This window comes from Atheta coriaria, unplaced genomic scaffold (genome assembly GCF_025399875.1).
Source record: "Atheta coriaria isolate IRGN ID8LTWV9N9 unplaced genomic scaffold, Caltech_Dcor_3.1 hic_scaffold_7_pilon, whole genome shotgun sequence".
Taxonomy (NCBI): Eukaryota; Metazoa; Arthropoda; class Insecta; order Coleoptera; family Staphylinidae; genus Dalotia; species Dalotia coriaria.
Window position 1 is genome coordinate 8027310 of NW_027045449.1, and position 26013 is coordinate 8053322.

At 34.5% G+C, this 26013-nt stretch overlaps 6 protein-coding genes and 1 long non-coding RNA gene across 9 annotated transcripts; 3 read left to right on the plus strand and 4 right to left on the minus strand.

Moving 5' to 3' along the window:
- Positions 1 to 3427: 3427 nt before the first annotated feature.
- Positions 3428 to 9499, minus strand: LOC135795958 (uncharacterized). Of its 2 annotated transcripts, XM_065307808.1 has the most exons (8): positions 8274 to 9499; positions 7233 to 7664; positions 6829 to 6907; positions 4591 to 4775; positions 4346 to 4538; positions 4147 to 4286; positions 3976 to 4080; positions 3428 to 3720 (listed from the first exon to the last, which is right to left on the minus strand). In XM_065307808.1, the coding sequence occupies exons 1-8, from the start codon at positions 9082 to 9084 to the stop codon at positions 3641 to 3643; spliced, it is 2025 nt and encodes a 674-aa protein (XP_065163880.1). In that variant the 5' UTR covers positions 9085 to 9499; the 3' UTR covers positions 3428 to 3640. The 2 variants fall into 2 exon arrangements, with proteins under 2 accessions (XP_065163880.1, XP_065163879.1); XM_065307807.1 differs by having other exon boundaries at positions 3428 to 4080; positions 8274 to 9492.
- LOC135795971 (uncharacterized) lies at positions 6175 to 6737 on the plus strand. Its single transcript, XR_010549190.1, has 2 exons — positions 6175 to 6350; positions 6540 to 6737. It is a non-coding gene; the product is annotated as an uncharacterized lncRNA (long non-coding RNA).
- A 1480-nt stretch (positions 9500 to 10979) lies between the features above and the next one.
- On the plus strand, positions 10980 to 13008 carry LOC135795963 (prolactin regulatory element-binding protein). The gene is made up of 5 exons (XM_065307812.1): positions 10980 to 11228; positions 11286 to 11715; positions 11774 to 12252; positions 12420 to 12579; positions 12654 to 13008. The coding sequence occupies exons 1-5, from the start codon at positions 11088 to 11090 to the stop codon at positions 12737 to 12739; spliced, it is 1296 nt and encodes a 431-aa protein (XP_065163884.1). The 5' UTR covers positions 10980 to 11087; the 3' UTR covers positions 12740 to 13008.
- LOC135795968 (transcription factor 15-like) lies at positions 12961 to 14745 on the minus strand. Of its 2 annotated transcripts, none has more exons than XM_065307820.1 (4): positions 14229 to 14745; positions 14038 to 14168; positions 13348 to 13457; positions 12961 to 13268 (listed from the first exon to the last, which is right to left on the minus strand). In XM_065307820.1, exons 1-4 carry the CDS (start codon positions 14420 to 14422, stop codon positions 13077 to 13079), a joined length of 627 nt encoding a protein of 208 aa, XP_065163892.1. In that variant the 5' UTR covers positions 14423 to 14745; the 3' UTR covers positions 12961 to 13076. The 2 variants fall into 2 exon arrangements, with proteins under 2 accessions (XP_065163892.1, XP_065163893.1); XM_065307821.1 differs by having other exon boundaries at positions 14247 to 14738.
- Positions 14746 to 15383: 638 nt separating this feature from the next.
- On the minus strand, positions 15384 to 18236 carry Mcm7 (minichromosome maintenance 7). Its single transcript, XM_065307806.1, has 6 exons — positions 18059 to 18236; positions 17629 to 17998; positions 17132 to 17450; positions 16887 to 17069; positions 16323 to 16832; positions 15384 to 16263 (listed from the first exon to the last, which is right to left on the minus strand). Exons 1-6 carry the CDS (start codon positions 18087 to 18089, stop codon positions 15511 to 15513), a joined length of 2166 nt encoding a protein of 721 aa, XP_065163878.1. The 5' UTR covers positions 18090 to 18236; the 3' UTR covers positions 15384 to 15510.
- A 1003-nt stretch (positions 18237 to 19239) lies between these two features.
- On the minus strand, positions 19240 to 20801 carry RpL8 (ribosomal protein L8). The gene is made up of 4 exons (XM_065307818.1): positions 20681 to 20801; positions 20129 to 20433; positions 19743 to 19946; positions 19240 to 19554 (listed from the first exon to the last, which is right to left on the minus strand). Exons 2-4 carry the CDS (start codon positions 20421 to 20423, stop codon positions 19280 to 19282), a joined length of 774 nt encoding a protein of 257 aa, XP_065163890.1. The 5' UTR covers positions 20424 to 20433; positions 20681 to 20801; the 3' UTR covers positions 19240 to 19279.
- On the plus strand, positions 20760 to 25965 carry PolA1 (DNA polymerase alpha catalytic subunit). Its single transcript, XM_065307805.1, has 8 exons — positions 20760 to 20964; positions 21034 to 21249; positions 21298 to 21896; positions 21955 to 22335; positions 22385 to 22570; positions 22626 to 23007; positions 23066 to 25426; positions 25482 to 25965. The coding sequence occupies exons 1-8, from the start codon at positions 20949 to 20951 to the stop codon at positions 25670 to 25672; spliced, it is 4332 nt and encodes a 1443-aa protein (XP_065163877.1). The 5' UTR covers positions 20760 to 20948; the 3' UTR covers positions 25673 to 25965.
- Positions 25966 to 26013: the final 48 nt, after the last annotated feature.

Genomic DNA, 26013 nt, shown 5'->3' on the forward strand with positions numbered 1-26013 from the left:
ATAACATTGAATTTATTGGAAATGAGTAACAAGAATGAATTATTCATTTAAGACTTACATATGTCTATAATGTGATTGAAAAATGTTTTTATTCAGTTTAAATAATGTGTAGTACTTTTTTATCAATTACAATACATTAAGTATTAACCGGGAGCTTTATTCACGACATTGATTAAGAAAACCGTGTAATAACTGTCGTTTTATAGGTGCAAGTAAAAGAAGATATTTTTTACTGATTTACCCAGTATAATGAAAAAAAAAACATCTCAAAACTCACAACAGTAATAATAACTCGGTTTTCTTTCCCGGTCATTTTTATGTTACTGTATATTTACTTCTTTTTTTGTCAAATTTCTTTGGTAATTTTCCACAAGACATTACGAATTTATATAAAATATAAAGTATTCAGCCATAACCTTATGTGGTGGGATTTACTAATAACTAAAATGATAATAGCGAATAGCAAAAATAATCTTTATAAATAGTATACGTTCGAAAGCGAGTTTGTTTATTACAATTAACGCAAAAATTAGGTACACCATCAATCATTATGAAATGTTGAACACAAATTTTCAAAGTTATTCCAAAGAAAATTTCGAAAATTGCATTATTGTCATTTACATAAAAACTGAAATTAAGAATCTTATTTGCGGAGAAAGGACAACCCACCAAGGTGCTCTGCCATGTCTGAGGCTCTGCTCTGTATATTTCCCTGATTTGATATTAATTTACGTTTCAAAAATTGAAGCAGTAAAACTGACGTGTAGGAACTAAGACTTCCCAATGTATGAATGTATGTAATTTCATCATAAGATAAACCCGACAACATTGAAATGTCTACTAGCATTGAACCAATTAGAATCCCTTGTTCGCTACTTCTCGAATCAACCCCAAAAACAAACCGTCTGATTTATTTGTTTATGTACTGGACAATTTAAGTAGGCTACGAAAAACCCAAATAGGAATTCAATTATGTTGCATAAAGAATTTTCGCATTTGCAGAATTGTACATTATTAATTGTCTTAAAAACAAAATTCATGTTGATATGTATGCTCCGTACGTAAAAATCTATTAGAAAATATTTGAAATGTATAAGGAATTTTCAAAAAGAATCCGAACGGTATAGGCTTTTCCATAATATTCATGGTACAAATTATAAACCCAGATCGTAGTTCTGTTTCCTGCCACTGGCTGCGCAACAGTTCAAGACGTTCCGATGTTATTATTATTATTACACGTAAACACTCGCTGGCTTGAAAATGTTGAATTAAATTAAATTTATTTAAATATGTCAATTGCAACAAAACTTCCCGCGTAAGGATTTAAATTAGTACTTCTTGAAGAATCGCGCTCTACCGGCGAAAGTTCTGCCCCCTAAATTGAAACAATTGAAACCATTCGTTTGACATTACGTTTGGATCTATACTTCGTGATAACATGTAGGGGAGAGTAGGGTAATGGGAGTCAGCGGGTAATGGGAGTCACCCACATATTTTTATTTTTGAGCTCCGTTGATCTAATTTTACTATGATCACGCATATAAACTATTTATTATTTCAAATTTTGCGCTAAATACGCGCACATCAACCTCGGTTTTTAGGTATTCAATTTTTGACAACTTTTAAGGTTTTTGCTGTACTATCTTCAACCCAGGGGAATATATACGAGATAATGTGTACTACACGTGCCTGACGTTGCTTGATTTTGGTGATCGGACGAGAACCGGTATATTCAACGTGGTATGACAGGTGCCTACTGGTATAGTATTAATATAGGTATTTAATAACACAATCGTCCTTGAAATCTTTTAGAAAATTTCAGTTTTACTTTGCCTATTCTCTTGTAGTTAAAATATAAACTTGCAGTGCGAGTTACCAATGCCACAAAATATCAATAATTAATTATTGTTATAAATAAAAAGCCAACTGCACGAAGAGTTCAATGCTACCTTTTGCAAAACAATCATTTAAAGTTTGTCAATTTCCCTAAAAAGATTTTCTAATATCACAGTTTAACTAATTTCAAGGACGAATTATGTGATTAAATATCTACTTTACTACTATACTAATAGGCAACGGCCATACCACGTTGAATATACCGGTCCTCGTCCGATCACAAATTTGTGTATCTACATATGTACAGATTATATTTTTGTAAATAAAGAGTTTTTTTAAATGTCAAAAAAAATGTCCGATCACCGAAGTCAAGCAACGTCGGGCACTGGGTAGTACTTGGGTGGGAGACTGCTTGGGAACTCCGCGTGCAGTTGCCTTTCTATACCATACATACTTGTATGGTATTATATATATATATTTATATTTATAATATGTTTATAATATATATATATATAATTTTTATATATATATATTAGGCATTCCCGCCCATTCGTGGGCATTGCCATCTTAAATTTACAGATTTACAGATCCTTATTCGGCGGATCAACCGTATTCTATATTTGATTTATAATTTCTTTCCATTTTCTTCTGTTTCTTGCTTTATTTTTCCACTCTGTTATTCCTAAGTATATAATAAGTATTGTATGGTATTAATATAGATATTTAATGATATGTTTATTATTATGTTTATTTTGTTTATTTATTATGTTTATTATTTTATTATATGATATGTTGGGATATGTTTTTGAAATTTTTTGTAACATGCAGAAAGTCCCAAATATTCGAATAATTAAAAACTAGTAATAGTATTAACATGTTTCGCATCGAGGGGATTTCTCATTTCCATAAATTAAAATTGTGAACCTTTTGTACACGAGCATTTAATCTGCTGATTTTAAAATTTCTTAAAGTCTACCCTAACGAAGTTGTGAAATCAATTTATGTACAAACTAATCACCCGGATGCACATAATCAATGCGGCAACCAAAACGACTAATATCGCTCCACAAGTGGTAACCAAGGTAACCATTAGAGAAGCTGAGGCAAATTGGGTTGCATAATTTCTTATGCATTTGAATAATAATTTCACGAAGTATAATTTGATTAATACATATATAAATAATAAGAGTACCAGATATAAGCTTCATTATCGTAGACCAGTGATCAAAAACAATTTGACCCTATATAATTTGTCCACATGCATGTTTACCGAAAATATCTATAAAATGTATATGCTGATGAATATACTAAATGTTTATTTTTAAATAAACAGGGTACAAGGTTGAGGTATAATTTTATCACAATAATACATTTAAAAATAAGAAATATGTATTGCATTGAAGAAGCTGATACTTGCTGAAACTTCATGATAACTAATAAATTTTAAACGAAATTTGTTTGTTGCCGGATAAGAAAAGAAACAAACCAGCCACTTCCGTCTTTGTAAACTCGTCACCCTCGATACCCTTTGTGATGAAATTTTTAATAAACCTTGCTTAATACGAATTAATTTTAAAATAATAATCTATCATTTAAGATACTGCAGCGTGAAACAACATTTATTTGTTAGTAGATAATACAGAAATGTGTTTAAACTATACTTATATACACAAATACAAAAGTACATATAAAATGTTTCTAAATAATTCTAATAATGGCACATACAATCACTGGATAAAAATTTGTAAACACATACTGGAGTATCTAATGTATTACAATCAGTACTTTTGTAAATTTGGATGTTCTATCGTTTGCCAGAAATGTTAACAACTCTGTGTTTGGTTATCATCATATTATGCAATCGTTGCGTGACCCGGAACACACCTAAAATTGTTTATTCCTATCTTGAAATATTTATACAATCTGCAGAAGCGCCATGCATAAAACACAGAGAACAATAAAGACCACCAACTATATGGGTAGAAGTGCTTTCCTGGTTAAGCTCGCATTCTAAACTACATTTATTAGTTTCACGTGTGATTTAATTATGAGTGCGGTGGTATTCGCTTCCATTGAGAGTGTTACCGGTGTTACCGTTACCCGTGTTACCACTTCCAGAAGTTAAATCGTTTGTAATACCTGTACTAAATTCCGACACACGGCGAGTCGGTTTCATTCCCAATCGTGTCTTTATTGATATCCATACTTTTTTCTTTACAATGAATATGAAAAAGATTATAATTCCTGTAAATTAAACAACTGATCAGTATAGGCAAGCAAAAAAATAACAAAATTAAACATTGTAATAACCTTGTGATGCATTAAAGCAATCTATAACAGCTTCCACATCACGCAAGACAGAAGTATCCGTAATCGAAAATATTGAAAACAGTGCTTCAAAAGTCCACGATATTCCCATAACCAGAAAAAGTTTTACCAGCATTATCAATCTAGAATTAATGTACACAAAAAATAAAAATACGAGTTTAACATAGGCAACCACACATACTTTTCTTTGTCGTCTTTAAATTTGCGCTGTTTCGCTTCTTTGTTATCACCAATTGAGCCGCGCATTTTATGAATTTCGTTCTTCACTTTATAGCAATAAACTGCTGTTTTAATAAAATATACGACATTAATCAGTATCATTGTGGAAACGGGGATGATGAAGTATATAAAATAGTCGTATGTAGTATGTTCATCTAGAAGGAAACGAAATTAATGGATTACATTATAATCTTTCTCAAAACTTACATTTCTCGAAATAGCATTTGACTTTTCCAATGTGCGGGCTGTATTCATCCGGAAGAAACTTGAAGATGTGCGCAGTCACAGCAAATCCACAAATGATAATTGGTACTCCCCATGCGTAAAGATTGTAGTACAAAAACTTCTTTTGATCTTTTCGCTTGTTTTGTACATTTAGCACCCTCATCGTTCTGTAAACATTCATGTAGTTATCAATTAAGCCAACATTTTGGAAATATATGACTATGAATATAATATGTAATCCGAAGAGAAATCTCTCTTTATAATGTCTTCCTTGTTGGTCATTTTAAAGCAAATTATATTAAACATTACGCCGTTAAAATGAAAGTCAGTGACTCTAAGTGACGCTAACTTTCGATAACATGTTTGCGTACAATTTATTTCTCCCACGTTTGCAAGTGTCTTACGAATTTTGAACGTCTAGAATGAGAAAAAAATACACTTGTATATTTTCTTAATGTCTGCTCTCTGCCGCATCCAAAGAGAACTAATATTTAATTAATATTGCCTCTTAAACACACATTAATTTGTATTATGATGCTGAACACGTTGTGCTCGAAATACATATTGCTTCCAGCAATCCGTTGTTTGATTATCGTTCATATGACTAATCCAAACAAAGCAATAAAAAAGTACTCGTAAGCACCACAAACAATGCGTAAAGGCATGATTAAGAAATTGCCGGCGAATAACTGTTTTAGAAATATTTTTTTTCATTATTTCCATAACGTAAAAACGTGTACTAACAAATTTACAAAGTTTTCTAACAAACGTAGCTATTTGTAAAAATAGAGCGTTCGAAAATATTGCATTTGGCAATTAATTCGCGCCTGTTTACGATAAATCGCCGCCTACGCTGTCAGCATTCACCTCCGTGGTAATATACAACATCCATTAAAAAATATAAGCTTTCCACGGTTTGCCAGCTTCAGCAAACGCAATTTTACAGCCACACGTTCAGATCATCGTTGCGCAGAAGTTTCGTTTATGTTTGAATGTGAGGTTGAAACCGTTTTAGAATAAATTTAAAATATGTTCAGCCGCTTCCATAAACTATATAAAATTATATGAACAACACTTTTATAGAATAAAAGAGTAATATTGAAAAATTTTCAGTCTAGAATTCTTTAAATCAACATTAACTCTGATTTTAATTTGAAACAATTGCGTTATTAGAATTATATACGTGATAAGTACACAAATTGTTCATTGCATTAAAAAACTACTCCATAATCAAAAAACACAATTAGCTAAATTACGAAAGCTCGTTTCAGAAAATTTGAATACGCATGAGTTGTCATCGTAATGAAATGATTTATTCAAAGCATCCTGAATTAGTGGATCATCTATATTTAGCGTTCAAATTATCACATTAAGTACACTAATTGATTAATCCGTAAATCATTTCTACATATATCAAGATACAAAAACAAAAATTGTGCATAATTCAATCAAAGCATGAGTTGAATTTTATTTGTTTATCGTATAGCCAATTAATTATGATCTCATAGATATAATTTAATATATGCTGCTATGCATTCATTGTCATTTCAAAACACATTAACTGCACGAATTGTTTTCAACTAGCAATTTTGTAGATGTAGAAATTGTCTCTGCTTTGTTAAAGTTTTTTCTACTAATAACAAAGCTGTCAATGAGAATTTCATAAAAATGGCAGTAATGTAAAGCAATGTTGAGTAATATACTTTCTGTTCAACAAAAACTCTCAAATGTGAAATCTCAAGGTAAGAAAAACTTAAATTTTCAAGCCGGTTTTGTAACAAACCGCATAATTAAATATTAGTTTACGCTTATACAACACACTTACATTTGGAAAACACAGCTCATTCTTAAACATTCTTTTGCATTCACTAAAACGACCTAATTTTAAATTCATCGAATTTCTTTTTTAAGAATTTTATTTTTATTTTTAGAGCCCTTACGTTCGAGAAAGAACTTATAGTTCCTAGCCATTTATAATACCCGCGGACCTTCACGCCAATTATCTTCGGCGTCTGCTATGTAAAACATAAACAATTTATTTCTGGAAGCAAAACAATACACAAAAATCTTTTATGCGTTGGCAATTTGTTCAAAACTAACTAAACTTGCCATGAAAGTTAAACAATAAACAGCAACGCTAGTATTTATTTAGAGAAAATGTTTTTCAAGTTTCTCTAACTCCTTGCATTATCCAGCTTGCAATTCAAGTGATCCACTTACCCAAAAGCCATCCACATGTCAAAACAAATGACGTTCATCCACGCAAACGCGCCAAGGAATGAAAACACGATGGTAAATCCTGAAAGCAGTAAAAATAGAAAAATATATCAGTTTTAGCAATTGATGAATAGTGTGTCGGATTAAAAGAAATTTAAATCAAAGTATTATTTCAGATGCATTATACAACATTTCATCACTGCTGAAAATTGTATAAAAACGTAGTCAATTTAAAACATTTAAGTACATTTAAATGTTTAGATACATTTGAAGTATTTATGCAATTTGATTGATTTGATTCTATTTCTATGCTCGCGTAATAAACAAATCACGTTTTCTTCAGCCACATCCTATTTCTATTTGAATGCATAGTATTAATTTTAATAATTATAAAGGCCACAACTTACCAATTGTAGTGCAGATATTTATTGATGGTACTTTATGTAATTGCGCAAAACTCAAATTTAGAAAACCCACAAACATAAAAATGCAAAACATCATAATTGATTTTCCATGTACGTTCTGCATTTCCGGCAAGAACATGTAGCACATAATTGTGAGCGCAAGAAAGAAGCATGAAAGTCCTAAAGTTATACCATTAACGTAGAATTTGACCAATTGAAAATTAAATATTTGACCGACGAACAAAAACGATGTAATTTTCTCATTATAGTTTTCAACACAGTAATATGCATCTCTAGGGGACAGATGGGCCCAATCAGAATCTTCTTCTCGAATATGAAAATCTCCTTTCATGTCTACGTAAAATTTGTGATTAGTTGTTGCTAAATATCTCTTCACTGGTCCAGTTCGTAATATGCCATATTCTATATTCTCATCTGCAATAAACAAAACTTCAATTGTTTTAACATGAAAGAAAACATAAAAACACATAGGTATTAGCATTTCAATATAATAGTAATAAAAAATAGTTTTAGCGAAACAGGAAACAACAAAGACGGTTTTGTCTGAGCCAGACTGGTTATTTGGTGAATGTATGTATTATTATGTGTACACACTAATATAATTATTGTTTCCACACTTGTTTTACATCGTTCGCAAACTGACTGAAACATTTAATAGCAAAACAGTTCAGAGTTATTTTATCCTTGACTATTCAGTACTACTATTAAAAATAATAATTTAATAATACTAATAACTTTCATTTTGGATCAAACTGCATTATTAATTGCAACTAGTGACCAGTGGCAAAGTTTCAACGTATAAATACGTCATTAAGAATTGTTTGAGTGGATATTGGGGAATACCAGTTTTTCTTTTCTTATTCGAGTAACAAAAAATAAAACCCAAAAGTCTTTTTAAGATGACTAATCAATTAAAACTTGGTTTACAAAATTTACATTGCATTACATAAGCAACAAACAAGTATATAATTAATAAATCCTCTATTGTTATTGTTCTCCAACAACACAAAATTATGTAATTACCTGACTGATGAAATCTGAAATAATTAGATAAATTGAACGATGAGGAATAGTGTGGACGACATTTCGGTGGTCCAGGGCCAAAAGTTATATAGGCTTCTCCGTCCGGACAGCATTTCTTAACACACCTCTTCTTCATTTTCTCGCAAGCATCTTCATAATCCATACAAGCTCGAATCATATCCTTTCCACTCCTTATATTTTTATCAATGCAATATCTTCCATGTTTAAAACTTTTACCGCTGGTTAAGGTAACGCTTTTGTCTTCATTCACTTGAAACTCATCGTACAGATTCACAATGGCGAAATTAATTGGCGGACAATGCGACAAACTCACATTAATAACTTGCAAAGATTCATTAAACGCGTACACGGTGTGATTATGCGGCACACAATTATAATTTTCTGGATCGTAGACCTGATCAAACGGACAACATTTCGGAAAGTCAAAATATTGTTTATATATAGTTTTCGCATAACAATTCTGCATTCGCGTGAGGTACACTTCGGTGTCATTTTTCAAATAATCGACGCAATCAACACCCTCACAATTGTCCGAAAAGATTGTTGTGTTCGTTGCAATATTTGACGCGAAAATTTCCAAATGTGTCAACGTTATTTCGCCAGCGGTGCAGTTGAAGCCATCGTCAGTCACGATTAGAAATGTTTGTAGCGGGCAACACTTGGGAAACGATGCAAAATCGCCGTCGATGAATTGAACATAATCATTGTTTTCCGTATCACAATTTACGACTTCGCACATAAAACACAATATCAGTACAGCAAAACACTTTATATTTAAAAACTTCGGCATTTTAGATCAAATAGTTGAACAGTCTAAATATTATTTTGAATTAACACTCTGCTATTTGAACAAGACTTATTTGTATTTGAAAGTTTAGAGTTTGGGTATTTTTGCCGCTCACATGCTGTGCCAACGAGCCGCACATAACAACTAAGCATGGACTCGTAGCTAACGATGCGGATAAGCGCGATTCGTTCATCATGGAAGGTCGTTTCTTCGAATACCGTACAGCTATACCAAATGCGCACCATAAAAACTACCTGCTAGTGAGTGCTACTATACATTTGTTTTGTCGCCGCTTGTTCACATTATTTGGCGATTTGTTGATTTTTTCATTATATACGAAGTGGTAATCATACAATCAGTCATCATGATTCTGAATGTCCGCATGATGCGGACTTCAATTTGCTAATGGGAAAAACACTAAAAAGGTTTTACTTTTGCAAGTCAAATGTGCTTGAGTTTATAATGCTATAGACAAAAAATTAGACCAGTGTAGAAAATACAACATCTGGTTTCCCACGTTGAACTCTAATGTACAAATTAGTTTATGCAATATTTTAACGTTTTTATGCTAGTTGAGGTTAGCTAATGGTATCACTTCTTTACCGTACATTGTAAATCGAGCCATGGGAATAGTAAAATAGTTAACAGTATTTCACTTTGACATTTCGAAATAATTGAAACGGTTCAGACCAGAGAATGTCACACCCTAACTTTACAAAATGGAAGTCGGCTATACCTGGAAAGAACTGGAAAGGTGAATTCATGAATAAAGACACATTTAAAAAAATACATTTTGTATATGTGCATATCAATAATTGCTTATGTTAAACGTTACGCTGCCAAAGTAGCACTAAGTGATTCCAAAGTAGTGGTACCAATAACATGATCTGTTTCCTCAAATTGTTTACAATAATTTCCAACCATTTCTTGTTTCTCTTTTAACTCAAGAATTCCATCCTTCAACTCTTTCAATCCATCCACACTCCCAGCATTCTTAATCAGTTGGTGGATTTTTTCTGAACTACTCAAAATCAACTCTTGTAAAACATCCAACTGACTCTGATCAGTAAGTGCATCAATGTTTCTTAAATACAGTGTGTGTGATGCAGATTCCAACAGATTAAGCAATGAAACAACTTGTTGTTCAATTTGGGAATTCAAAATCTTCTTACTTGCAGCAACATGAAGTTGTAAACTTTTAATTTTATTGTTTAATTCCTTTTGACTTTTAAGCATATCAAGTTTTTGCTGCAGTTCCAATTCTTCAACATTTAGACATGTTGCTTTATCCATAAAAATTGACAATTGATCAGCAGTAATTGTTTCATGTTTTTCAATTTGTTTTGAAAAAATCAATGCCTTGAGGAATGCTTGAGTAACCTGATTGTTTAAATACTTTAATTTTATTTCATCCCTTTTTTCTTTGCTATACAAAGCTGGAGTGTATGGTTGGGAGCGTGAGTTTCCCAACACTGTGATGTTTAAGCCAGATTCTGATCCTTTGGATGAACCATGTAAACTTCCATTTAACACAGTACGATTTAAGTTTGCTGATTGTTGAACCCTTAAGTTGCGGCAATTATTCATATTTAATACTAAAAGAAATAGTCTAAAAAACAGATAACATTTTTAAAAGTTTACCTAAAATTTAAATATTTAAGGTTATAATTACTAACCGTCGAGATTTTTGCCAAGACCACTGCCAAAACAAATCAAAAACACTGACTATGCATATACAATTAAACCTATCTATTAATAAGTAATTTAAACTTATTTTAAATAGTCTTCAATACTAAAAACTTGCAAATAAAAGATTTTAGGTGTACAACGGAATTTATAGTTGCGTACATCACCAACAAGAGGCGCTATTATTCATTTTTTTGAAAAGCTGACAATTGACAGACATTGACAGAGACTTGACCTTTGTGACAACAGCTCTTTTGAGGTTAACTACGTGGACCAAAGCAAAATATAAACATAAATAATTAGTGAATTACTCTTCCGTCATGGCTCCGACACGTAGAAACCGCACGGGCTTAATTGCCAAAGTAAATTTCCCCTTGTACACCGTGCAAATGCTAACAGGTCGCCACATATTGGTGGGTGGAGGCGGAGGAACAGCCAAAACAGGGGTTGCAAATGGATTTGTAAGTAGTACTCATAATTAATTAATAATATTGACTTAAATTGTACTTCATCTGAAGGAGATTTATGAAGTATTCCATGATGGAGAGAAGTTTGTTGCACGAGAAATTATAAGACATGAAACAGGCACTAGTGTAGTGATGAACTGTGCCACATTCAGTAACAACAAACACACCTATGTAGTGGCTGGACAAGAGAGTCAATGCCAGCTTTACAGTGTACATTCTGAACTTGTTATAGATGAAAATATAGAAACATTGACAGACAGTGTAAAAAGCAATGGAATCAGGCATAGAAAGCACTCTGAATCAGAAGCTTCAAATGAACGCCGACATTCTAAAGTTAAAAATGATAGGACGAAAAATAATAATAATAAGAGTATAACATTTGTTATAAAACCAGGTGATAGTGTGAATACAGATTTTCATTCCGAAGAGCCTGTTCAGAGGGTTGTTAGGATTTCACATGATGGTAAAATTATGGCAACAGGTATAATTTTGTAATGCAATTACAGTGTAGATAACTAATATATCTAATGAAATTTTAGGTGGTGTTGATTGCCAGGTTAGACTATGGAAATTTCCTGCAATGCAGCAGATGAAAACATTGAGTGGCCACAAAAAGGAAATTGACGACATTGACTTCTGTCCGATATCGAACACTGTGGTGACAATAGCGAAAGACGGTCTTGCTATACTGTGGAACATTAAAACGGGCAAGCAGCAGGACCAGTTGAAGTGGGATCAGCCCAATGGATCAACGTACTTGTACAAACGGTGTCGGTTCGGGCCCATTGAAGGCAAAAAAGAGAAAAGCGCGCTGTTTATGTTAACCAATCCCACAGGTTTGGCTAAAAAGCAAAAATCTTATCTACAAAAATGGGCCCCGGAGGATGCGGCACTGGTGAAGGCTGTGGCAATTGATGAGAGTTTATCAGCACTGGCGGTGCGAGACGATGGACGATTTGTTGCGATGGGGACTATGTTTAGTGGATCTGTTTCCATTTACATCGCATTTAGTATGCAGGTACTTCTTAAACGACACTGCTTTAAATTATATGACAGGGTAAAATGTTTGTAAAATAAATCAACAAAAGATGCAAACTTTTTCTATGCCATATTAAATTGTTAGTGTGGTTGCATAAATTTTAATCGTGAAAAAGTATGATTTATTGATCTACATGTGTTTTTCAGAGGGTTTTACACATTCCGGGTGCGCACTGCATGTTCGTGACAGGGTTGGAGTTTCTTCCAGTCGCGAGCGATAAGCACGCCGTCACCAGTATATCCGAAGCAGCTGTGGTATCAATTTCCGTAGATAATCAAGTCTGCATTCATAGCTTGCCTTATAGACGTAAGTAAAGATTACACGACTTACAATCATAATGAAAAGTATAATTAATCCAATTCTCATTGTTTATGTTTCAGATTCAATTCCATTGTGGATCGCGATCTTGATTATTGTGTTTGTATTGATATGCACGTTTATACTTTGCTCATTCATGGGCATTTAATTAACTAAATAATTCTCATATACTCTAATGATATATCTAAATAGTCGGAAATTGTTATTTAAATGATGGTTAGTGGCAAAGTTAAAACATTCAATTCAATTAATGGTCAGTGCTGGTGACGTGTGCCGTGATGAGAGTTGTTTTTAAAAAACAAGTGTACATTGTTGAGTGCAACAACACCTAAAATTTTATACACAAATAAGTAATATATAGACGCTGTGCATTGTTGAAATGTTTATTATTTATGCTGAACATGACTGCAAACAAAATCTACTTTTTTTCTTTTTACCTATGTTCCGCAGATGTAATTACTTTAATATTTTATATTTTTTTATAATTAATCAACTAGGCTTAATGTGGAACTTGCATCTGAAGTAGCAAGCATATTTACATCATTTATATTAATAAATTCTCTGAATCCGTAGTCGCATTCAAAGTTTTGTTGAGGGTATAAAGTTAAATCATTTTCCAACATCGAAGTATTTTCGCAATGTTGATATTTTTTCTTGTTGTCTGGTGGAATTCCCTTCTAAAACAAATATATACACAAAATCAAGCAAATAATTTTTGGAAATTTTCAATATTTTTTACAACTTAAATTGACTTACATTCATTCCTTTCTTGTGGGCAATACAAAACGTACAAACAGAATTACGACTTGGAACATTTTCATTAGTGTCATAATTAATTATATTGTGACACGGAAGTCCCAAAGATCCTAAAACAAACAAAAACAGTAGTCAAGTATAATTTTTCTACTTCCACCTTTTAAACCGCTACTTCTTACACGAAAAGTGGCACTTTAGTCTCGTACCGCTAAGACTACTTTAGTCACGATCTTCAGGTATGGTCGCTAAACGTCGTTAAACTAAACAAAAGTACCGTTTAACGCACTTGATACTTATTTTACTAGTAATAAGTAAACAAATTCAGCCGCAAACGGCTAATAGTATATTCGGTTTCAAGTGGCTAAACGGAAGTTTTTGTCACGAGATTGATTAAGAGCGAGCATAGCGAACGTTTTTCAATGTTATGCTTACGCTATTATTTCTACTTCCACTTTATTTCCAGGTTGATGTTTTTGTATTTGAACTTTTGTATTTTAAATTTTCGAAATTTGACACTACTGGGAAATGTAGGGCCGCGCGCCTGCGCGAGTTTAGTCACGGCCTTGGTCGTCCGTATTTAAAGTCCTTTTGTGTCGCAAAACCGTGGAAAAAACTGACGCTTTTAAGGTGGAAGTAGATAAATATTTTTATTGTGCACAGGAACAAAACCGGCACATTACAATTATTTACCTGCCATTAATTGTGTAGCCAAATGTGATATGTAACTTGAAGCCAAACGCAATGTTTCAATTTTGGATAACTTTCTATCCTTTGGTTCAGTTGGAATTAAAGTACGTAAGATTACAAATGCGGAATTGACACTACAACATTAAAATAGATTAAATTATATTTGTATTAAACATATATCATTTTGTACGAACTTCAAAAGAGAATTGTACCTGTGAGTTCGATCCCTTTCACGTGCATTTGCTTGAGTACGCTGTCGAACTGGATAAACGGAAGAATCGGTTTGATCGAATCCAAAATTCGGTTGGGTTTTAAATGTTGTAACACTTTCCAGTTTTGCTTGTTTCGCAGAGCGTTTGCGTGATTTTGTATTTTTTATTGCTGACATTTTATTATTTTATTGAGAGTGAATTTACATCGGTTAAAACTTTAAAACATTGGTCCATACTTTGACACAGCCACTGTTCAACTGAGACTGGAATAGCGGCATTCGGTTTTGAACCAATTTGCAGCTGAACCACATGTGAGAGATGAGCACCCGGGCCTGTTTTAACTTTGTTTACAATCTGCTAAAGTCATCATCATCATCATTAGGGCAATCATCACTAAAATGATCTCCTTTTTATCAATTGTATTAAAACCTGTTGATTAATTGATAACTTTAGTATTTTTAAGCTGTAATAACATTATATTAGTATCTGAAGTTAAATCTTTCGAAGGCGTTTCAGTTTATTCGAGCAAATTGATGACGACGCATACAACTTGTTTTTATTGTTCGTTTCGATTAAAAAGCCATTAATTAATTTCAATCAATTTAAGTGATGACCTCAAATGGATTTTTATTCAAACAGTCATCGTTATAATATACGGGTGAATATTGTACCCTACATACTCAACTTTACAAATTTTGAATCTTATTTTGAAGTCGCTATGTGAGTCAATTATTTAAAAAATAGATGCTGCTCGAGTGTCAATGATTTATTACGTCCGTCACTTGCTTTGAATCCCTTTGTGACCTTTTGTAAACCGAAGGGGCGCGACACTAATGTTATTGTATCGGTATACGGGGGTGCGGTTCATCCCCTTTTTACAGACATCTGCTGTCATGCTGCGAACATATAGCAATGCAAATGTTATATTAGTGTCTTGCAGTCACATGCAAATGTATGTATAACAAAACTCTAAATTGAAAAGCGCACGCTTGCAATTTCATTTAGAGCGCTACTAATTACGCCGCCAATCTACTTTCATCTGAAATAATTAATTAATGGCTTGTTTCAAAACAAACCGCATTCTAGGAAGCACGAGATTTAATAAGCTAAAAATTATTTATACAGGCTGTTAATATATGTACTTTAAAAACTTTTTATTTCACGTACAAGAAAGAATGAATAAAAATGCAGTATAAAATGTAACCTAATGAAGTGATGGTTTAAAAATGTATTATTAAAATAACTTATGGAAAACATTTGGCGCTTAGATGAAAGTAATCTTCGTCCGCGTCTGATTGATTTGCCAGACATTGAGCTCTTCGTACTCTTCAATACAAGCGTCCACTTGGAACGGTTTGAATCCTTTCCCAGAGCACTTATCTTTCACATCATTTACGTTGACAGTCTTGCCTTCGCCGGCCATCTCCCTAATGAGTGCGAAAATTTTATCATTGGTGTTCGGTGCCCTGTAGTGCGTATTCTCGTTAACATTGTGATTCAATGAATCCTTGCTCATCTCCAACAAGCGGATCGCTTCGTTTACGTCTCCTTTCTCAACAATGTTAGACAAGCGCAGGCGTGCTAACGCTGTAGATAAACGCAAAATACCAAGAAGATTACGAGCTGATGTAAATGTCATATCGCTGGAGTTACGAGCATCTTTACGAAGCTCAACGTATGCGTTAACGAGGTAGTCAGTGAGCTCCTCAGGAATTATTGGTTCTTTAAGTTTGCAAAGTGCGATGTATTTGCGCATGACGGACATATCTAAGGCTGCAACTTTCGTAGGTGGCTGCTTGCAGTGCTGATGCACGTAGGTAATGTGCTTAGCGAGGCGAAGATCGTTATCACGATCGGCCCTGTCTTGAATTAGCCAGAGGATATCAAAACGGGACAAAAGTGCAGCGGGAAGGTGGATATTTTGTTCAATGGTACGTTTAGGATTATAGCGGCCGTAGGCAGGATTAGCAGCGGCCAGGATTGAAACTCTTGCATTTAAACAAGTCATAATACCAGCCTAAACAAGAGAAAATAACAAATGAAACAAATTAACAAAACAAAATATGATAAACGAACCTTGGCAATACTGATTGTTTGTTGTTCCATAACTTCATGGATAGCTGTGCGATCACTGTCCGCCATTTTATCGAACTCATCAATGCAGCACACGCCTTGATCAGCAAGAACTAATGCACCGCCTTCGAGCATCATTTCACCAGTCAATGGATCCTTCATAACAGCAGCAGTCAAACCAACCCCAGAAGAACCACGTCCAGTCGTATATTGACTCCTTGGCGCCAATCGGTCAATGTAAACCAACAACTGAGATTTGGCTACACCGGGATCTCCCATCAAGCAAATGTTAATGTTACCACGAATTTTCATTCCATCTGGGCGACGGTCAACACCACCAACCAACAGAAGCAATAAAGCTTTCTTCACATCTAAATGACCGTAGATTTCAGGTGCCAAACTACTAGCAGCAGTGGAGTAGAAATCATCTTCAGTGAGAGCCTTCAATTCCTCAGGTGTAAGAGATGCTGATGCGTTTTCGTCTTCTGCTGCTTTATTCAAGGAAATCAAACGCTGGAAGATAATATAGTATTAAACATATCCTTAATAAAACAATATTAGTCTTACATGAGCCTCCAAGTAAGTTTCCGACAATAAACCGCCAGATATTTGTCTAAAACCAGATCGAATCAAAGGTAAGAAAATACCAGTGGCGGCAATATGATCACCGGGAAGAGCCTGGCGAGTCACTTCTCCACGGCAGAAGATGGTCAATGAGCGTGGAATGTGACCAACGGGAACTTGATCACTCTGAAGTAAAACAATAAAAACGTATTAATAGAAATAAAAACAAATTCATATACTGCACTTACATGTTCTTGAATTCTAACTTCTTGGAACTTTATGAACTTGGATCCTCGAGTCTGCAAATACAATCTACCCCCAGACTTGTTAATGCGGCATGCATCACTAGGACACATCGTCAGAGGCATAAAACTCAATGAATTGATGGGTTGGTAAGTCTCAGCGCCACATTGATCGCATGTGTATGTAGCAACACACATCATAGGCTTTACTTCTGTGCACCTTGTCACAATACCGCGGACAGTTACCAGTTTTCCAATGGTTTCAGCTTTCACGTCGCGAATTGGTTGAGACTTTGCCAGGGAACTGTCTTTGAAGTAAACTTCACTGTAAACAAACATTTGAAATTACACTTTAACAGTTTCTCAAGCATTTAAATACAAGTTTGTAGTATTTTTTGAGACATCAGAAGTAATTTGCTTCAAAACTTTTCAGATAATGTAGGTAAGAATTAAAATCATCACATATGTATATACCTGTCTAGTAATGCAAAACTTATACTTACAAACGACGCATTAGCTCTGGCGGAAACTTATTCTGAGCATCCTTGGTCTCATTTGGCTGACGATTTTTTGCCTCCATCATTAGACGGTGCTCAATGTACACATCTAAGGCATCCTTTACAACAATATCATGCTCCTTAAAGGTGGGAAGCACCTCTTGGATGATATCAGCAGCCATGCTTGTGTATCTCCTGGTGTTATTTTTGATAGCTTCGGCTAACTCTTCATTGAAGTCATGCACATCATCTAGTTCAATCAGCAGAGAAACTTGTTCTCTATGAGCCAGCTTGGTCAATTGTGATGAATATTTGAAGTTCTTGTTGCCATGGGAGTCTTGCTGGCAGTATTCCATGAAGAAAGTCTTCATGGTTTCTAATTAACAATTAAACAGTAAGAACTGCTCCACAAGTTTATAATTAAATGAAATCTTACCCCTGTCTTTGTCGTAATCTCTCGTAGCCATTGTGAGAATTTATCACTTCTGTGCCAAGTTTAGAATAGAATAAAATAATTTTATATGAACGAACAAAATTAAGATAAAGCAGATGAGAATGAACGGACAAAACCCAACAAAATGCGACTGGCGTTAGTTTTGGCGGCAAAGCATGCCCTCCGAGCAGCAGAAGTAGTAAAAAGGAGGGGAAGGAATGGTTGTGATTGGTTGAAACAGTTGAATGGTAAAAGAATCCGTTAATTTTAGCGGCTTTCATTATCGTCCAATAGATGTGTCTGCATACTAGAGATTTCAACCGCAAACTCGAAATTTAGAATCTAAATATTTCTTCTTGCCTTCGAGGCAAAACATATAAATCTCGAACCAAAAATGTAATTCAATATTACGTAAATAGAAATAAAAGTAAAATATTATTTGTATTTAGTGACATTTTTATAATTTGTAGGTATATACTTATTTGAAAATGAAAGGTGATAGAATTACAATAATTTGGTTGGAGTTATACATATTTCGCCTCGAAGGCATCTTCAGTAACTAAGTTCAAATAAATATATACATATGGGAAGGTGGGGCAAAATGGGTCAATTACGAAAAAAAATGCCTTAATGCTCAATTTTTTGTAGTCCCTTGTCAAGTATTTGCCTTTAATTTACTGTTTATTAAAAATAAAAAAATTGAGAAAAGTTGGGCAAAATGGGCACCCAAAAAATCAAATCATGCAATTTTTCAATCATTTCTATAATACAAAAATTTTGCAAACCACTGGTATAAATAATCGCTGGTTTTTAAAGACTATGCAATCAATTTAACACCTAAATACTTTTTGTCTGAAAATTTTTGAGGGTCCATTTAGCCCCCATAAAAAGATAAACGTGGATTAGGTATTCGAAAAGAAAAGAAAATTTAGTGACCTGTTTGAACAAAATACAAGAACTTATAACTTCAATTTTCTCTAAAGTGGCATTGGTGCAGCTTCGAAGTGCACCGATACATAAGAAGTACAATAGTAATACTTGCGCTACAGTCCAAGCCAGGCAATAGCTTCCCTCAATTTCGACCTGCATTTTTCTTCGGGCGTCCTTTTCGAAGCGCGCCCATACAGGAATTAAAAGGCAAGATGGTATATGGCAATAAATTGTTAATAATAAGTACTATGAGATTGTAATAAAGTTAACTTTATTCTTATTTTCAGTTTATGTCTAATCGTCCTTGTTGTTCGTGACCTTACCACCACGAATACGACCGGTCCTCCTGGCAGCAATGAGACCAACCTTGCGACCAGCGGAGGTGCCTCGCTTGACGGTCGAAGCTTTACCGATATGTTGATGGTTACCACCACCATGGGGATGCTCGACAGGGTTCATAGCAACACCACGCACCTTCGGCCAGCAGTTACGCTTCGCCTTGTATTTGTGATACGCGCGACCGGCCTTCAAGATAGGCTTGTCGATACGACCGCCACCAGCAACGATACCTGCAAAGCAATATAAAGATATTATGTGGTTAACTACTTAATTCAGTAACTAATAAATATTCAGATAGCTTGCAAAACATCAGAAATAGCCTCTTTGTCTTCAAAACCTTTCAGATAATGTAGGTAAGAGTTTTGTTCATCACTAAATAATTTTATAGAATATATTTTAGTGTAATGTGGATACTGACCAACCATGGCTCTGTTGTTTGATGGAATAACTTTCTTAGCACCTGAAGGCAGCTTCACGCGAGTCTTCTTGGCGTCAGGGTTGTGAGCAATAACCGTGGCATAGTTTCCAGATGCACGAGCCAATCGGCCACGATCGCCGGTCTTCTCCTCCAAGTTGCACACAATCGTACCCTCAGGCATTGTACCAACAGGTAAAACATTGCCTAAAATTAAAATTTTGACGTTAATAATCACTTTCAACTCTAGGCAGGTAAAAAATTAAGTAAAGAAGAAACATCAGAAATAGCCTCTAGTTAATGAAGTCATCATTACCAGTATGAAAAACTAGAAATCATCACAAACACATTGAGATATTGTAAATACAAATACCAAAATAAAAACTTACCAATTTGAAGGTTGGCCTTCTTTCCACAATACAAGAACTGGCCAGTGTACATGCCCTCAGGGGCAATAAACAATTCCTTTCTGGTCTGGAATTTATATGTGTCCCTGAAGTGGACAACGGCGAGTGGAGCACCACGACCCGGGTCGTGGACGATATCTTTCACAACTCCCTTAATAAAACCATGACGCTCAGCATAGTCAAGGGAGCGTAGTTTCGGTGCTCCCTTCCTCCTCTTGGTGTGGGACTTGAATACGGATCCCGCACCTTTACGTTGTGCACGAATTACACGTCCCATTTTGGAAAGACTAAAAACAAAAACGAAAATCAACAAATACCAATGACGTACAATACCAGAGTGAAGTTCCAGCCCGTATAACCTAACACTCGAAGCACAATGTAAACATCACTACAATATCACAATTTCAAACTAATATGAAACAAATAATATTCCTTTATATCCCTAAAACTTGTTAAGTGGTATATTTGCAACGGATGGTCTATACGAACGAGAATTTTCATGGATTTTCGAAATGAACTTGGAACACGACTTACCGTGATTATGATGGGTGACTGAAAGGATGTTGTTGTGTGTTTCTTCGTCTGAAGTGTGCTGCCATCTGGCGCTAGTGTCGTTTGTCAATTCTCAAAAACCCTAAGGTCACATAGAGTAAATAAATTAGGTTAAATTTTGTTTTCCCGCTCTTTTCAGATTTGTTCATTACAACCGCGAGTGCACTTATAAGAAGATTTTAAAAGTAATTTTATAAAATTTAATAACTAGTACTGTGTGCAGCACGTTATTTGTGATTATTTATTGAAGATGGAAGATGATCCAGGTATTTGTCTTGTTCAATCAATTGATAGTAGCTCATTATTTTTATTTATACTTATTAATTGTATTTAAGTAAATTCGGGTCAAGAACCAAGGGCTAAACGTCAGAAACAAGACAAAAAAGGCCGTTTTGCCGCTTTGCAGAAACTCAAAGACTTACAAGGAAGGAGATCTAAGAACAAATATGAAGTTAATGATGAAATTGACAATGTATATGATATAGTTGATGAGAAAGAATACTCAAAAAGAGTTTTGGACAGACAGGATGAAGATTGGATTGTTGATGATGGTATGTAATATGTAAACAATAATAGACATTATCTAATTATTTCTTTAGAGGGCATTGGTTACATTGAAGATGGCAGAGAAATTTTTGATGATGACTTGGATGCTGAATCAATTGCAGAAGGATCCTCAAGGAAAGGCAGAGGAGCAAAGAGAAAAAAGAAACAAATCTCTGAGAATGCAGGCAGAGGAAATATTCAAAATTTGATTTCAAACATGCCTATTAAGAAAAAGGAAGAAAAACTTGAGGATGATGACATTTTGTCAGATATTATCAATGAAATTGATCATCCGACAACTTCTACAGTAACTGCATCTGGTGGTTTAAAGAACAAACCAAAACAACGTTTCTCACTTATTGCTGAAAAGAAAGCCGCCAATTTGTACACAAAAAGTTTTGCAAAACCAAAAATTATAAAACCTTTATACAAGGATGAAACATCTCCAGTAAAAGTAGTTCCTGTTGATGAAACTACAAATAGAGATATTGACATGGAGGAAATGGAAGATTCTGAATCACTTAATCAACTGGACAGTACTGATTGTTCAGATACAAAAAAATCTGAAACAGAAACAATTCAAAAGAAAAAATTATTATTTACGATCAGTGAGAAAAAAGCAGTGGAATCTAAAGTTGAAGAAGTATCAGGGGTATAATTATTTAAATAAATATTACTCGAAACGTTATCTCCAATAAATATTTTTTTAGATTGGAGAAGAATTTGCAGATATTGATTTTGAAGACGATTTTGATTTTGATAACATAGATGCGTTAGCGGGATCTACATCTGATAAAAACGTCCCAGATGTAACAGAAGAACAATTGTTACAAGGTTTCACATTTGTAGGCGATACCAGTACGAATGATACCGATGTTATGGATATGTCTGCAGTTCCGCAAACTTCAGAGGAAGATGGAAAAAATGTATTTAGGTTCTTTTGGTGGGATGCATACGAAGACGAACGCAGTCAACCGGGAGTGGTACTCCTATTCGGGAAAACATTCTCAGAGGAAGAGAAAAAGTTTGTTAGTTGCAGTGTGGTAGTGAAAAATATTCAGAGGAAAGTTTATTTACTACCACGCCCATTTGTAAGTATTCAGTATTATATAGATTGGAATTATTTAAAAGTTGAATTAGTTCCTAGATAAAAATGGAAAGGAAACAGATAAACCTGTATCAATAATGGATGTATACCAAGAATTTAATGAAGATGTTGCTAAATTGTACAACGTGTCTTCATATAAGTCCAAGAAAGTGACAAGAAAATATGCGTTTGATTCAAGTGTACCTGAAGACAGTGAATATCTTGAAGTTAGATTCGAGGTATGTTGGCATGTAGATTTCTAGTTGAAACAAAGTTTGCAGTGATTGGTTACAGGGCAAGTATGATTTTCACGAGCAAAACTACAAAACCTTTTCACGAGTTTTCGGTATGAACAGTTCATTCCTAGAGATATTTCTTCTCGAGAGAAAAATCAAAGGCCCGTGTTGGTTGAATGTTTCTAATTTCGAAGTTGCTTCTAATCCGTATACTCACACCAGCATGGAATTAAGGTGTTCTAAACCTTCAGACGTGGCTGTAATGGAGTCTCTACGACCTGCACCTCCTCCGCCATTGGTTGTAATGGCGTTGAACATCAAAGCAGGAGTCAACCCAAAGACCAACGCTAATGAAATTGCTCTAATATCATGTCTGGTTAATAATCGATATTATCTAGAAAAACAAGCTCCCAAAATTCCGTTTCAGGAACACTTTTGTGGTAAGTTTCTTAAAAATGTAAATTTTCATATTGTAGAGATAAGATTATAATATTTTAGTGTTAACGAAATTATCACAGGGTGTATTTCCAAATAATATGCACATTGCTTTATCGAAATACAAAGCAACACGCGTACAAAAAATGGATTCTGAAAAAGCACTGCTTAATTATTTCATGGCCCAATTTTCGAAAATCGATCCGGACCTGATTGTCGGACACGATCTCAATGGATATCAATTCGCAATACTCGCCGATCGACTTCAATTCCAAAACGCGACCAACTATAGTCGCCTCTCTCGAATTAAACGATCCAACGGGAAAAACTTGTATGAGCGTCACTTGTTCAGTGGACGATTGGTGTGCGATATTAAATTAAGCGCCAAGGAATTGATTCGCAGTCGCTCATATGACCTGGACACTCTATGTCAAAGTGTTCTGAAAATACCCGAAGGTCAGCGAATCGAAATAGAGCCCGAAAACATTCCTATGATGTATGAATCATCGGTGGAGTTTTTTAAATTCGTATCCATTACAATGCAAGACACCGCATATATTTTAAAGATGATGTTTGAGTTGAATGTGATTCCATTAGCGCTGCAAATTACTAACATAGCCGGGAATGTCATGTCTCGTACTTTGATGGGTGGAAGGTCTGAACGCAATGAATATTTACTCTTGCATGCTTTCCATGAAAAGGATTACATTGTACCAGAAAAGGTAATCAAGAAGAAAGGTCAGGAAGAGGTCTCTACATCTAAACGAAAGAAACCAACATATTCTGGTGGTTTAGTCTTGGACCCCAAAGTTGGTTTTTATGATAAATTGATCTTATTGATGGATTTCAACTCATTGTATCCAAGTATTATCCAGGAATATAATATTTGTTTCACAACTATGCATGATATCAATGAAGCTGACTCTGAAATAATGGAATTGCCAGATAAAAGTTTGCCTCCTGGTATTTTACCAACTGAAATTCGAAAATTGGTAGAAAGTCGTCGGGAAGTTAAAAAATTGATGAAAAATCCAGATTTATCTGCAGATTTGCAAATGCAGTATAACATACGGCAAATGGCGTTGAAGTTGACAGCGAATTCGATGTACGGTTGTTTGGGTTTCAGTAACTCACGCTTTTTCGCAAAAAAGCTTGCTGCTTTAGTCACACAAAAAGGTCGAGAAATCCTCACGATAACACGTGATATTGTTCAAAAACTTTCATATGATGTCATTTACGGCGATACTGATAGTATAATGATAAACACAAACATCCAAGATTATGATCAAGTATTCAAGATTGGTAAGAGTATCAAACAGGAGATTAACCAAATGTACAAACAAATCGAGTTAGATATCGATGGAGTATTTAAATATTTATTATTACTTAAGAAAAAGAAATACGCAGCTGTTTCACTTTCGAAAAATAAAAATGGTAAGCTGGTTGAGGTGCAAGAACATAAAGGTCTTGATATTGTACGAAGGGATTGGTCACAACTAGCATCGGAGGCCGGTAAATTTATTCTCAATCAAATTTTATGCGATCAGTCTACCGATGATCGTATTGACAATATTCTAAAACATCTAAGGAAATTGAAGGACGATTTGGAAGCAAACGCTGTACCTCTATCATTACTAGTTATTACGAAACAACTGACCAAAGATCCAAATCAATATCCGGATAAGAATTCGTTACCGCATGTTATAGTGGCATTGAGGCATAACAAAAGTAAAGGCAAGAAGTTTAAAGCGGGCGATACGGTACCTTATATTATCTGCAAGGATGGTACTACTAGTAGTGCCACCCAAAGAGCTTATCTTCTTGATGATTTGAAAACTAACGCCGATTTGAAGATTGATATCGACTACTATTTGGGACAACAAATTTTTCCAGTTGTTTCACGTATTTTGGAACCTGTTGAAGGTGTGGATCCTTCTGAAATAGGAAATTGTTTAGGTGTTGATGTAAAAAAGATACAAAAACCAGGCACAGCTGCAGGCAGTCAGTTTGTTTTCACTGAAATCAAGCGAGTGGAATCGTTAAAGAGAAATTGCAAACCTTTTATGTGGAATTGTCTCGCTTGTAACTACTATAACTCGGTAGGCGATGATAGTGAGATTGTTTTGGAATCGTGTGGAAATCCGGAGTGTGATGTGCGACCAGTTGAATATTTATCATATATAATGAACAAACTTGTTTTGGCTTTGAGAGGGTACGAAGCGCAATATTACAAGAATGAGTTCACTTGTGAAGATCCGTCGTGCACTGTGAATACATACAAACTTCCGCAACGTTTTTCCGGCCGGTATCCGGTGTGCACAAAGTGCAACCAGGCGGTCATGTTCAAAGTTTATTCCGAGGATGACTTGTATGCCCAGTTAATTTATCTACAGAATATTTTTGATTATACAAAGAAACCAAAACGTAAGTTTTTGTGCATTTTTTTAATATGAAATGATTTCTAAATATTCGTTTATAGGTGATGATCCTAACTTAGAAGCGGCTTACATCGCGCTAAAGGAAGTCGTTGATAAGTTTATAAACGTGTGCGGTTATGCAACAGTGAATCTAAGCGAATTATTCGGCGCGTTCACTGTGAACAAAGTTGTGAAGGAAGAGATGCAAATTGATGCAACGCACGTTTTTGATGATGCTGCAGAAGATATTTAAGTTTATTTCTTTTGTGCAGTTAGTGCTGTAACTATTTTATGCGTTTATTATTTTATGCTTAGGTGCGTGAAGCAGAAAAACAACGATGGCTACCTTGTTGTTCTTTTGTTTCATTGGGAAGCACTTTTTATCATAAACTCGAATACATGCGACTTACTTATTCGAGTTTGCGATGTTTTACTTATTTAATTATTGTATCCTCAAATTAAATAGTTACATTTTAAGTAGGTATATTAAGTATATTCCAAGTGTATGAAATATGTGTCTAAAAATTAAATGTTGTGTTAAGTAGATGTGCTCTAAGAATCGGAAATACCTATGAAATAGTAGAGACTGTAAAA

Excerpts from the sequence above, each read along its gene's own strand:
- LOC135795958 (XM_065307807.1), bottom strand. The coding sequence starts at position 9,084 with ATGCCGAAGTTTTTAAATATAAAGTGTTTTGCTGTACTGATATTGTGT. Across the intron at positions 6,908-7,232 it reads AAATATCTGCACTACAATTG|GATTTACCATCGTGTTTTCA; the intron begins GTAAGTTGTGGC and ends TACTGCTTTCAG. Across the intron at positions 4,539-4,590 it reads CAAATGCTATTTCGAGAAAT|ATGAACATACTACATACGAC; the intron begins GTAAGTTTTGAG and ends GTTTCCTTCTAG.
- Mcm7 (XM_065307806.1), bottom strand. The coding sequence starts at position 18,089 with ATGGCTACGAGAGATTACGACAAAGACAGGG. Across the intron at positions 17,070-17,131 it reads AAGTTAGAATTCAAGAACAT|AGTGATCAAGTTCCCGTTGG; the intron begins GTAAGTGCAGTA and ends GTTTTACTTCAG. Across the intron at positions 16,264-16,322 it reads AAACAATCAGTATTGCCAAG|GCTGGTATTATGACTTGTTT; the intron begins GTTCGTTTATCA and ends TCTCTTGTTTAG.
- LOC135795968 (XM_065307820.1), bottom strand. The coding sequence starts at position 14,422 with ATGTCAGCAATAAAAAATACAAAATCACGCAAACGCTCTGCGAAACAA. Across the intron at positions 14,169-14,228 it reads AGGTACAATTCTCTTTTGAA|TGTCAATTCCGCATTTGTAA; the intron begins GTTCGTACAAAA and ends TTAATGTTGTAG. Across the intron at positions 13,458-14,037 it reads GGCTACACAATTAATGGCAG|GATCTTTGGGACTTCCGTGT; the intron begins GTAAATAATTGT and ends TGTTTGTTTTAG.
- LOC135795963 (XM_065307812.1), top strand. The coding sequence starts at position 11,088 with ATGGCTCCGACACGTAGAAACCGCACGGGCTTAATTGCCAAAGTAAAT. Across the intron at positions 12,253-12,419 it reads ACATCGCATTTAGTATGCAG|AGGGTTTTACACATTCCGGG; the intron begins GTACTTCTTAAA and ends TGTGTTTTTCAG. Across the intron at positions 12,580-12,653 it reads TCATAGCTTGCCTTATAGAC|ATTCAATTCCATTGTGGATC; the intron begins GTAAGTAAAGAT and ends TTTATGTTTCAG.
- PolA1 (XM_065307805.1), top strand. Across the intron at positions 22,336-22,384 it reads ATTTACTACCACGCCCATTT|TTCCTAGATAAAAATGGAAA; the intron begins GTAAGTATTCAG and ends AAGTTGAATTAG. Across the intron at positions 25,427-25,481 it reads TTATACAAAGAAACCAAAAC|GTGATGATCCTAACTTAGAA; the intron begins GTAAGTTTTTGT and ends ATTCGTTTATAG.
- RpL8 (XM_065307818.1), bottom strand. The coding sequence starts at position 20,423 with ATGGGACGTGTAATTCGTGCACAACGTAAAGGTGCGGGATCCGTATTC. Across the intron at positions 19,947-20,128 it reads GAAGGCCAACCTTCAAATTG|GCAATGTTTTACCTGTTGGT; the intron begins GTAAGTTTTTAT and ends TTTTAATTTTAG. Across the intron at positions 19,555-19,742 it reads AAACAACAGAGCCATGGTTG|GTATCGTTGCTGGTGGCGGT; the intron begins GTCAGTATCCAC and ends ATTGCTTTGCAG.